This window comes from Cylas formicarius, unplaced genomic scaffold, assembly GCF_029955315.1.
Source record: "Cylas formicarius isolate icCylForm1 unplaced genomic scaffold, icCylForm1.1 PGA_scaffold_6__28_contigs__length_40554024, whole genome shotgun sequence".
Lineage (NCBI taxonomy): Eukaryota > Metazoa > Arthropoda > Insecta > Coleoptera > Brentidae > Cylas > Cylas formicarius.
The window spans coordinates 357,780-370,871 of NW_026844347.1; the positions used below are offsets into that span (position 1 = coordinate 357,780).

Consider the following 13,092-nt stretch of genomic DNA (forward strand, 5'->3'; position numbering starts at 1 on the left):
AACGTTTTACCCGTATTTAGGTCAAGCTGCAAAACAATTATATTCGTAATATTAATTTCAGTCGTTTTCTGTTTAATTTCACGCATTGAATAATTAACAATAAACAAAAACAGTTTAGTTTCGCACATTAGCGCGTTTTCCGGTACCATTTTTGTCTCCCAAGGTCTTAGCAGACATAGCATAGAAGAGTTCTCTCTATCTCGCTAAAGATAAAAAATGCATCATCAAACAGTTAAGCGTAATTAAAAGGTCAAGGATGACCTCATGCATGGCGATAATAATCGTTAAAAACGTGTTCCTCTGTGTATGACTAATTGAAAAGGCAGCCAGCCGTGATTTGTTAATGACACCCACGCAAAATATTGTTACCTTTAGCTAACATTTTTCTCTGTATTTGAATATTTTTCGCGCTATAGTTAATTAATAATCGCTACTGGCAACTACGAAATGGGAGAGACCTTTAAAAATACATTACATTGACATTTTGTTCAAATTGTAGGAAATTGATATTGATATTTCATTCATTTTAAATTTTGAGGACTGAGCATCTCATAAAAATATAAATAAATTAGTTTAAAACTCTTAATACGATCTATACTATTTAATTAAACATTTTCAGGTAGTCTTAACAGATGTATTCAATGACAAGACAATTAATACGCTAAGTGTAGTTACCAGGTCATATTAAAATTCCAAATACCGAAAACGTACCAATAAACAACATATTAGAAACCAACCCAACCAAAAGCAGCCATATAAAGAACTTTGGAGACATTAATTAGTTTTAATTTTATATTGCTTAGAAAATAATCAAGATCGAGATATTTCGCAGTTATCACTCCTACTGGCAGTAACGGAAATCTCTTAATAAATACCTAATTATACAGCGATCTAGCGTGCGGGAAGCGTCACTTTACCAGGTGAGTTTCTTGTCCCACGGATCCGGTCCCCTTCGGACATTTTCGGGATATTGCCGCAATTTTGACGTTTGTCAATTCTGGCGGTCATGTCAGTGAATGTATTCGTGTTGTTTTGCAAAATTGTACCCAAAAACTAACGGTCGTAGAAAAAGTATAGTATGCAACACGTTTGGTAAACTTTGTAAGTCACTCAAATGTGTGTGTGACTCAAATGCCATTTAGCGCTCTTGTTGCATAATATACTATTAACTACGTTTTATTTTGTTTTATTGCTGTTTGGTATTAATGTTGACGTATTAAGTATATGTATCATATGTATGGGAAGTATCTATGTAGTTGATCTGATGTTTTACGCTCATCCCCTTAGTGGAAAATGTGTCGGTGACCGCAAATAACAAAACCCTAGTTATAAAAAATAAACAAAATATTTATACCCCCTGCCTAGTTTAGTAAAGTATATTACACACAAAATAATACTATGTAATTTATTAAGTTAAAATTATAAGAATTAATTTGAATGCCATATTTACTCAGGGGAACGATATTTTGTTTTGAAAGACAATAATACAAAAAATAATCATAGAGATTTCACACAACCATAAGATTTCACAGATTTTACGAATTTGAGGTATTTTGAAAAATCGTTTTTAATTTATTTGGATTTTTTTTTATATTTCCCGTAATTAAAAAAAAATAAATAAATCAATAAGTTTGCAAAACGGGCATAAAATAAATTTTTCTTTTCAGAATTATATTCTCTTAATTTTTTTCTTTCTCTTTAGATTTAGAAAACTTATTTACTTTACAAGTTATCAAAAATGTGAATAAAAATAATACTTTCATGAATCAACGCATCACATACCTGGTGTCTCACCGGAAACGTCAATCAGATATAGTAACTATAACTACCATAAATTTGAAAATTTGAGGTTCTACTGGTGGGTCCATCCACCCCTATGACTTTAGTTACATAATGTTCTTGAAGATGTTTAGTAAAGAATTTTCATGACTATTAATAAGGGTTGCTGAAAATATTATAATTGAACCGAAAATAATTTTGAATCATTAGTGGAGAGAATACTCCAAAAAATTGAAATTTAAAATCCTACCAATGAAGTCATTTTGGTTCGGGTGCAACCAAACATTTAGACATTAGACCTTAGACTCAATCTACAAACAACTTTCTTAATAAAAATACATTTTTTCCTTCTTTTTACAACCTATATTTTCTAGGTCAAATGTTTTATGGTTAATGAAGGAAACAAACATTTTATTAAATTACTAACTGTTGAAGTGTGACTGTTAAATTAATTTCAAAGTCATATTTCCTTAAAATAAAATGTACATTTAGGAAGACCGAGTAGAAAGTCAAGCTTAATTGATCGAAAAAAGATTTGAACGGGATGTTAAAAAATCAACCTATGTTTACGTTTCAAAAGCGCAACGGTACACAAGGGGGTGAACGGTAACTCTCTCCAACACCATCGTAATGTGGACACTATTTTATCGATACATTTTTTATTTAGTAGATTTCTATCGTTGCTGATCACATTCTGTTATTTCGCAACTCTAAAAAAAATATTATTTCCACGTTGCAGATATTTAGAACGGTCATAAAAAAAACAAGGCCAAGTTTAAACAAAAGCTGTTTAATTTATAGCCACCATTGCCAAAATTAACTTCTCAATTCTCTCTCGCTCGCTGTGGGCAGCAAGTCACGGTCAGTCTTATCTAAACAGAGATGTATGATTTAGCGCAGGAATTTGCATGAATACCACGGTAGAAGTGTCGAACTGCCGGACACTAGAACGAATACATATAGATAAACAAAAATATAGACTATTTTTAATCATCCACACTGCAACTTTTTCTCAAATTTGAGCCACATGACCCCTTTTTAAATTTTCTATTGTACTATTTAAAAAAAATTGGGACGATTTTTGATATTTGTACCCATTTTTGTGTTAATTTGATTTTTTTTTAACTTTTCATACATTTTCAAACCTAGCGTCATTTTAATTGTAAACAGGTTTAAGCCCGAAAATGTTAAAATTAGTGAAAATTGAAGGGGCCAATTATTAGTCACTAAAATGTACACAATTTTGAAACAAAACCTAAATTTTTTAAAAACTGGTTAAAATATCAAAAACGGCCCTAAAATATTTAATACGGAGACCTTAGCAATGATGGCAAAAGTAACAAAAAAATCTTTAATGTCATTTGACTTAGTAGATTTTACTGAATATCTACTACTTTATTTACTAAAGTTGTTTAAGGTTAAAACGAAAACTATCCAATCGACTGTCCCTCGACTAAACTACCATCCCTTTATTTACACTCCTACTACTTTTGGGAAATACCGTTGACATATCACCCTGCTCGCAGCAGTGGTGAAATCCCACTGGCGCCGCTTTCTGTTTGGTGTGACGTTTTTTGTTCTAAATTACCAGTTTCGGTCTAAACTTTTTCTTCAACAACAACCAACATATTAATAGCAAACAGCCTCTACTTTTCAGGTCATATCAACTTCTTGTTGGATCTTAACATTTACGTTTTTATATTATTATATTCCGTTTGCATTTTTTTTTCTCAATAATTTCTTCTATATTACTTTTTGCTTTTTCTTACGTATCCTATTGTTAATTTAAAAAAGATCCAACGTCATTTATGGGTTGAATCTGTCATTAAGGCTTCTTCTCTATCAGAATACGCGAATAAGTCTCTTACCCCTTATGAATCTAAAATTCATCGTCTCTACGGATTCAGCACCATTGGTTCTTCAACATATTTTCTAGCAACATATCCAGCTTCTATATTAAAACTGTTTACTTGAATAACTGATAGTTTCGTACTTAATTCCTTTAATTTCATTAAACAATTAAAAACCATTACATTAGATCCAAACGATATTCTGGTTAGTTTCGACGTAGAATCCCTTGCTACTAAAGTCCCCACTCCTGAAACTCTCAACATTATTTCAGATATATTAAAATCCGAGAATGTGGATCATCTTAATTGAAAAATGCTTACCTGGAACATCGTAAATATGAAAAAGCCATTCAAAGAAAGACACCTTAGATCTAAAGCCAAAAGTATAGACATGCTACGTTGATGATACCTTTATATAATTTTTTTTTTATAAAAAACCAACACATGAGAAATTCAGAAGATTAGTAAATAAAATACATATTATGACCGCACTGAGATTCTTATTCGCAAAATATGTTGCATCTACCCACCGTCTTCTTTTTTTACGCAGCGGCAAATTAAGCGCTGTTTTTTGGTGTTTTCGCCGCCCCGAGAGTCCATTTTACACTGACGTTTAGCCAATAGTGTGAAGCATATGTAACCTTTATCAACATACCGCTTTGGCAATCCATATGGAATGTTTTGTCGGGGTTAATATGGGTATTAAACTAAATCCTTCAATATTTGGTTGGTATTCGGGTTTTTGCTATTACCAACTATTACACACAACGATTACATACCAGTTTCAGCCAAGCTCTGAAGAAGCCAACAGGATGATTGGCGAAACGTCAGCAATTTCGATTAAGCAAAAACCGACGCAGGAGGAATCCGGAATTTTTGTAAAAAGGATTACACAACTGTCAGTAGACTGTGTTTTGTGCCGAAACTGCATTACCTAAACATTTAAACTTAACATTAAACATAAAAAGTCGACAATACCCAACATTTTTTTTGTATTCAATAATGGCATAACCTAGAATTTAAAACGAACAGTAAATTTCTAGTTTCATTTGCGTGTTTCCTTTTGCTCGCCACAGTGACCACCACGATGACCCATTTCGATAATTCCACTCAAATTGAACGATGTTAACGCAACAAAGGCGGAAAACGGAATAATCCAAACGTATATTGAATCGCATACCTCCATTTTATGTTTCCGTTTTAGGCAGACCTAGATAATTACCTGTAATAATCGGATCATGAACAGCATGTGCTGGTGCTTACATATTTTAGCCTCAAAATATGAGTTATTTGCTTAAAGCTTAAAGTTAAAAATTTTGGATTATTTGACAATGTCACGGCGAACTTGCTAACTATAAGATGAAGATTTTTGTATTTTTTTGGTCCATTATTTTTAGAATTTCGTGCCCAACAAGTTTTGTTGTTATTATGTTTGAGAGTTCCATTTCTGTCCCAACCTCCTAATTGTGTATCCAAAAAATAGTACAAATGAGTATTAATGTTGACTGATAAACCACGTCTGTCGACCCACAATCATTAATTAACGCATTGCCATACACAACTTAATGGGGTGTAACTTCAGTTTAATATGGAAACGTAAAATTTACGTGCACCGTGTGCCAAATAAAACGATCCACTATACGATCTGGTGCCCCAAAGGTGTCCCCCCGACATCAACTTTGTTATTTTAAATGGGGACCCAACATGATTTTTGGAATCTTTGGTTAAAATAATGATCACTGTCTTTAAGAAATTCCTACTCGAATTTGCGTAGTTTAAACAGAAATTGACATTGTGCTTTTTTTTTCATATTTTGATTGTCCCATATAAAATTGTGTTGTGACGCTACTGGTACAGGTATTACAACGAAAATTTAACCACAGACTAAGATGATACACTTCTCAATCAGTTTGACAGATGGTCAGCTTATACAGGGTGTCCTAAATAGGTGGTATCGTTTTGGCGAATTCAATTTACAAAATATCGAGATTTTCAAATGGAACACACTATATTTTTATTCAGATATCAATTCCAGGACAAAAAACAAGGTAACTTTGTAATTTGTCTTGTATTTAAATTTTACTTATTTTTTAAGATATCTGAGATTTAAGACAACACTCATATAAATTCTTGTTGAAATTAAAGCTGACCACATTAGACACGATACTACTTCTTTTAAAGATTTAATATTCCAGTTATACGAATAAAAGCTATTGCTAACAATATTTTTGAGAAAATCTTCAAAATTCATATGCAATAATCATATCGTTTATTATCTGGCTTGATTGAAAATATCTAATAATAAAAATAAATAATTAAAGTTTATAGGAACATTTTTAACTAAACTTTATAGACGAAATTAACCAATACTTTTTAGTTAACTGTTTAACTAACAAGTGACCTAATGTTTGCAGCTTTAAATTTAACAAGATTTTATATCTTGAACTTCGAATATTTCAAAAAGTACGAAAAATTTAAATATAACCTTACGTTACCTTATAGAATTGATATCTGAATAAAAATATAGGTTGGTCCCTTTGAAAACCTTGAGATTTTGTTGATTGAATTCGCAAAATGGCACCACCTATTTGGAACAAGAGCGTCACAACACAATTTTATACTATAGTGGATCGTTTGATTTGGCATACGGTGTACATGTTTATGCAGTATGCGAAAAGAATACAGGTGCGTACATCTCTCGTATTTATGTAACATAAGTACATAATATTTATGCTCAGGTGGCACAGACACAATTGTCTCGAATTTAGTGCCGCTATCAGTATAAATTATGGGGTCATCCCAAAGAAATGTCTTCTACATTTTGTTTTTAATGGAAGTCTCTGTATATTATTATTTACTTTAATTGTGAATAATGTAGGCTTTTCGAAAACGTATTTTTAAATTTCGTAGTCTAGTTGGTCGTTAAAGTTAAGCAAATGCAAACAGTTGCCAGAATTCTCTATTTTTGATTAATCTGAAAATTTCGTACTCAATTTACGTGGACCAGATCTTAATAGAGAGGGTATTCCTGGAATTCATATTATTCAATAATCAATGCTGATGATATATTTACCCATTTGTATCTTTGTCACCTGGAATTGCCTTTAAACTCCTCAAAAGTGCTCCATATTGTTGTCAAAGCCTACAAGTGCAACATGGAAGTGAAAATTGTGAATACCGAACTATAAAAATGAAATACTGGTTGGCAATAACTCAGCGGAATCATTATTTTAGCCAAATTTGCTGTATAATTTGTACTACCGACGTGAAGCGCTAGCTTAAAAAAAACGAAATAAAAATAATGGTTTTTGGTTTAAAAAATATGTGTACGATGTTATTATTTATTCTCCGCAGTGAGCACGTTATGACTCATTCGAGCATTTTAAACCTTAACTGTCACTTTTATGTCTGCCATTTATTTATCTAAAGTAGTGATAGTTATTGCTGTGTGCCACATGTGCGGATTGTTTAACATTGAATCGACGTTGTAATGTTGCCAAATTTAATTTTTGGTGGACTGTTTTCTTATTTAGATTCACATAGGGTTTTTGTTTTTTTTTTGCTGTTGTAATTGCAAAAAGACAGAAGGCTCTATTTTTCATCTGGATTTTGAAATCGATTTGACATTGTAGAGTAAAAATTTGACACAAAATCCAATATATTAACTTAGAAAAGTAACCAAAACTGCCAGATTTCAACTTAAGGAAAAAGGAAAGTTTGATTAAATTGATTTAAATTATTTTATTATGGATCGCAAACGACGAGGCTTTAACTGTCTTGTCAAGAATGTATTTCTTAAAAGACCTGCTGGAAGAAAAATCCTCGTCTTATACAAATCTGACAACATCGCTAAACATAGCTGTATTATTGACTCGAGGGATCATCCGCTTGGATTTAATTTTATTTTTGTTTGCCTTACAAGTTTGCAGTACATGTGCATCCAACCACAGGCAACAAGAAACAATATCACGTCGATATCCTCGGAGCTAATAATTTGCATTTCGAATGTTGCGTTTGTTCTCTATTGTACTGTACTTTATTCGTTATCCGACAGTCAATGTTTATCTCCGTTTAAAATAAATGTTGATTTAACTCAACCAAAATCCTTGCTAAAGCCAATTCTCATCAGACTGCATCTAAATAAGTGTTGTCATATTGTTATTTTAGAAATTCCCCTCTGTTCAATTTGTGGGAACCAATTGAGATTTCCTTTTTTTCTTGTTTGCAGTTTGTTTATTCCTTTTGCTAAATAGGACGGGACCAAACGCTCTAATGTAAAAAAAAGAAGGATTTTTTTTGAAGACGAAAAATTAATTCTTTTTTTACATTAGAGCTTTATTCGCACTATTGTTGTTATGTGCATTTATAAATCGGCCTCTCAGATAAGAAAATCGGTCCGGTTTTCGTATGCTGACGTTTGAATATTGAATAATATAATAAAAATTAGACTAGAAAATATCGCATTATTATTATAAAAAAGTAGTAGTAGGTAGATGTGTTTGATGTAACTAATTGAAAATGAGAGTCTAGAATAAAAGTAAAGTATTTATTTGGTTCGGCTTCTTCATTAAGATACTAACAAACGTAGAAGAGTAAATAAAATAATAAGTTGCATTGCAAATTATTTTTTGTTCTTTTTTTTTTCAGGAGATGGTCCACGCAAAGGACCCTCCGTCTTATTATTTAAATAAACTCCGTACATATTTGGACCCCAAAGCATCCAGAAGTCATAGGGTAAGTTTTTCCCAATTTATGTGAACTTATACTAAAAAATGTATTAAACCTGTACCCATGAGTGCAAACAATTCTCATAAACTGTTTCCTGTCTGTTTTGTTGCATATACCTTAAGCGGCCTATACGCATGCAGGCAAGTGTTAAGACTTGCCTGTACAGGGCGACACACGCGAGTAAGTGCGAATGTGTATGGCTCAAAACTCAAGGCGCGTTCAATTCCAAGCGCGGCTCGAAACGAATCAGATAGTGTCTGATTTTTAGAGCAAATGCAAAGGCCAACTTCATTTTTCGCACAGCAGCAGGCCCCACCAACTGGTGAACCTCGAGGTTTACCTGAATAGTGTGTGGCCGCAATTGGTTTCGCACTTGCGCGCGGACTTGCCTGCATTATTAGAGTTAGAGTTTTGTTCAAAAATAAAAAGTTGTCGGTTTGGTCCGCCTGTCTTTTGTGAAGAGAGAGGATTAATAAAAAAAAAACTTTCCACTGGTATACCTTCCCTGGGTTTAAAGATTTCCTACAAAAACGTTTAAAATACACGTCTGACCCACTTCAGGGTTTTGAACTATAAAAACCCTATCTATCATAATCTTGTCGCCTATCCCATTAATTTTACCATTTTACATTTTACCTCGCTTTGACCGGAGGTGTCTAACCCATTTCCTAAAAGGCTTCGGAAATTAAAACCGAATTTTTTATCGCCCAACCTTATCACCAATCGTAAAGTAAATAAATTTCGTGGCAAATTTTCGTTTTGAATTTGTTTTTTTTTTATTTGAAAGGTGCAAACACAAAGTTAGATTAGTGTTATTTACGTCGAGATTGACATATTTTCTCATTAAACTCAATTCTTGTGGATGGGCTATAAACAAAACTTGGGTTTAAATTCTCAAAATAATAATGGCATTGATAATTTTTTTATTAAGTTATTGTTATTATTTATTTGCAAAAGTAGATATTTCAAAACAATATTTTTAGTATTTAAGTGATGCTTGTCCATGACTTTCCGCAAATAAACAATCACCCTAGTTCCACTAAGACCGTAGGCGCGCGTGGGTGGGCTCTCGCATAAATTTGCACAAAATGTAGAACCTCTAAACTAAAATAAACATCAATAAACAGAAAATAACCCTCAACATTAGTAAATACTATCCACTCTAAAACTCGGTAACATAATTATTATTTTATACCCAGCTAAAATACACTAATCGATGCCAATAGAAGAAACCCTCTCCTGTATATACACAATATAAGACACAGATATATACATAACAAAGTCTTTAATTGAAAGAATGGAAGAGACAAATCAATTGTCGTATTTTGTTTGTGTTCACTTGTGCAACGATTTTTTTTATTTTTATTTTAAACATGTGTATCCGATCAGTGGTAATTAGAAGTTGCTTTTGGGCTGACGGCAAATAGTTGAATAATTTTTGCGATAGGAAACTAAAGTTTTTTTGTGTTTTACGTTTGTTAGTTTTTTCGACAGCTATGATCAAATTTTGTTGCCACCGTGTTCCGTAATTGTGGTTTATAAATTTTAAACTATGTTTGTTTTTGAAAGTGTATAACATTATTTGTAAAAAATATAAGAAGCTGACATCAAAAATGTTTGCCTCGCTATACAGCAAACGACTTGGGTACATTCTATCTTTCTTAAGCAGTATTTTTAAAAAGTACTTCTGCAAAATTTCAACCCTCGTGAGATGCCATACTGGAGTCTAGACTGTACAAGAGCATAATAGATTGTCCTTAAGTGTTTTTCGCTTAAGAAGTTTGCTAAATATTTAAATATTTTTACATTACTGGCATGGTGGTCCCACCTCAGATGCCCACCCCCAAGTATTTGATTTTGTCTGTCGATTTGATCTCTGCCTTTTCCGTGTTACTAGCGATAAGTGTATCAAAATCTGGGTCTGTTTTGCTGGTACAACTAAATGTGCCAAATTTTGTTTTTGATAATTAATTTGATAAGTTGTCTTGTTTTATTTCCAAGATCGAAAATTGCCGTCGTTTTGCGTGGTCTATTGATGACAACGCAGCAAAAACCGCAAAACAATGATGCCAACAATAAAAAACAAAATTGGCAGGCCTTTCAAACCCGGTGTTCTTTTTTAGTCACATTTTCTCATACCCTATAAGATTTTTTAGGTCCATTATGTAAAACTTCATAAACAGTGCCGACCTCCATTAGTCGTAATAGGCCAGAGTGAACTGACCAGAACTATAACTTGTTTTCTAAACAAAGTATCGGAAAGTGAACAATTTTTTTTGTAAATGTCTTTTATGTTCATTACAGAAAAGGAAATTGGTTTTGGAATCGACGTCTACTCAAGTTCTTAGAGATTTGGAAATTTCGTTGCGCACAAACCATATAGAGTAAGTACCATAGAGTGTTTAGCATATGTTAAAGTGATATGTGATATTTATTTTTGTAGATGGGTTCGGGAATTCCTCAATGAAGAAAACAATGGCTTAGATGTTTTAATAGATTATCTCAGTTTTCGCCTTGGAATGATGCGACACGAACAGAGGATAGCCGAATCTCGATCGACATCAGAGGAACGGCTTAACCCCCAAGCTCAAAGCACTTTAAATTCTACAAATTTCGAAAAAACCCTTGATAAAACCTTTGATAGCAGAGGTAACGGTTACATGAGGATGCCTTTAGAACTCAGTGATAGTCCCAGTTTGAAGAGGCGCTCAAAACATGTGGCCAAACTGAACATGGGTGAATCGAAAGATGATATACACGTTTGTATAATGTGCATGAGGGCTATAATGAACAACAAAGTAAGATATTTAAAGTGCCCCAAACTGCCTATATTACCTTAGTAATTTTAAGTTTTGATTTTTCCTTTCTTCTTTTTTTTTAACTCATTATTCATTATGACCGTTGATTCGACATCACATTAAAGGTAGTAATACAATGTAGAGACCATGTTATAAATGCTTAATATTTAATGATAAAGACAATGTTGAAAATATTTTCATTTACCAAAATATACCTGGTAATTAACTAAAAGATTTAAATATTGGTTAATATATAATATATTGTCCAATAATAAAAATACACCATCAACAACAGTCAATAAAAGCGTCGTAAAAAAGAAGTAAGCGGATCGAATTGTTGTTTGCTCAATACAAAGGAGGAAGAAGCAGGAATTTTTCAATATTCAATTTTGTTTTAGTATGGTTTTAATATGGTCATACAACACAGAGAAGCAATAAATTGTATATCACTTAGTTTAATACACAAAAGCCTACGCACAAAAGCACTGGTATTGGAACTCTTAGCTGCGATATGTTTGGTAAAAGGCGGACACGAAATTATATTGTCCGCTTTTGATAATTTTAAAGAAGTCTGTCACGAGAGGTACAGATTTCAAACACTCATGGATTACTTTTTAAATTATGAAGTATTTCATATAGAATTTATGGTAAGTAATATATATTATTTTGTTGCAGCCAATAATTATATTTTTTTTGTTCAGGTAGCGTGTATGCAGTTCGTAAACATTATAGTACATTCGGTGGAAGATATGAATTTCAGGGTACATTTGCAATATGAGTTCACCGCCTTAGGACTGGATAGCTATTTAGAAAAATTGAGATTCACTGAAAGTGAAGAGCTTCAAGTGCAGATATCAGCTTATTTGGATAACGTTTTCGATGTGGCAGCTCTCATGGAAGATAGCGAAACTAAAACGGCCGCTCTAGAGAAAGTTACGGAATTGGAGGATGAATTAGCCCAGGCAATAACTTTAATTCCATTTTTAAAGAATTATTTTAAATGTAATTGCCCGCTTATTTTTATTTTCACTTTCATTGTCTTCAACTTTATAATTTTGTAATCAATGTTTTAGATGCACGAAAGGCTACAAGATATTGAACACACAGCTTTAGAAAAAATAGCCATGCTCGAAACAGATTTGATTCAGACAAGGCAGGAAAGGGATGAACTATTGGAGTGTAAAAAGAGAACAGATGAAGAAATGTCGACATTGCGCAGGGTTGTGCAACATCACGAACAGGAATCCCGAAATAGGCAGTCAATGTTTGAATCAAAAATTGCCGATTTGGAAAATGTTGGCAATACTTCTGTGGTAACCTCTAGTAAGTGTTTCACCAGATTCTATATATCTGTTTCTAAGCTAGTTATCTTGTTAGTGTCCTTGTTAACTTGATAAATAAATCTATTTCAGCATCTGAACATTCGGGTTTGCATCAACTGCCTTCAGATGTAAAATCGGCCGCGTCGACTCCTTCCGTTCCCGTGCCTCCACCTTGTCCACCACCAGTAGTAATTGCACCACCGCCACCGCCTTGTCCTCCTCCACCACCTTTAAAATTGCCTGGTGCTCCTATACCTCCACCCCCCGCTGGCTTCATGCAAGCTCCGGAAGGAGCCATGACGATCAAACGCAAAGTGCAAACCAAATACAAATTGCCAACCATCAATTGGATTGCTCTCAAACCAAATCAAGTGAGGGGTACGATATTCAACGAATTAGATGATGACAAGTTGCACGGGTACATCGACTTCTGCGAGTTTGAGGAGAAATTTAAAATTGGCAACACCGGACCATTAGCGAACGGCGGTTGCGAAGCCGATGGTTTAACTTCTTTTCCCAGCAAGAGGTTTAAAAAACCCGAAAATGTTACTCTGTTAGAGCATACCCGGCTAAGGAATATAGGTAATTATTTAATTCTCAATATCTTTAAACCAC

At 33.3% G+C, this 13,092-nt stretch overlaps 1 protein-coding gene across 6 annotated transcripts in view; it reads left to right on the forward strand.

Annotated features, from left to right (window-relative positions):
* Nucleotides 1–13,092, forward strand: part of LOC132704066 (formin-like protein) — a 36,651-nt gene that overhangs the window by 13,245 nt on the left and 10,314 nt on the right. For all 6 annotated transcript variants that reach the window (XR_009619218.1, XR_009619219.1, XM_060673737.1 and 3 more), the window contains exons 3-9: nucleotides 8,277–8,363; nucleotides 10,662–10,741; nucleotides 10,801–11,155; nucleotides 11,554–11,802; nucleotides 11,857–12,117; nucleotides 12,229–12,478; nucleotides 12,568–13,059. Coding sequence is in view for 4 of the 6 variants with exons in the window: in XM_060673737.1 (XP_060529720.1) it covers nucleotides 8,277–8,363; nucleotides 10,662–10,741; nucleotides 10,801–11,155; nucleotides 11,554–11,802; nucleotides 11,857–12,117; nucleotides 12,229–12,478; nucleotides 12,568–13,059 (1,774 nt within the window). In the remaining 2 variants the exon portion in view is untranslated. The remainder of the gene's footprint in view (nucleotides 1–8,276; nucleotides 8,364–10,661; nucleotides 10,742–10,800; nucleotides 11,156–11,553; nucleotides 11,803–11,856; nucleotides 12,118–12,228; nucleotides 12,479–12,567; nucleotides 13,060–13,092) is intronic.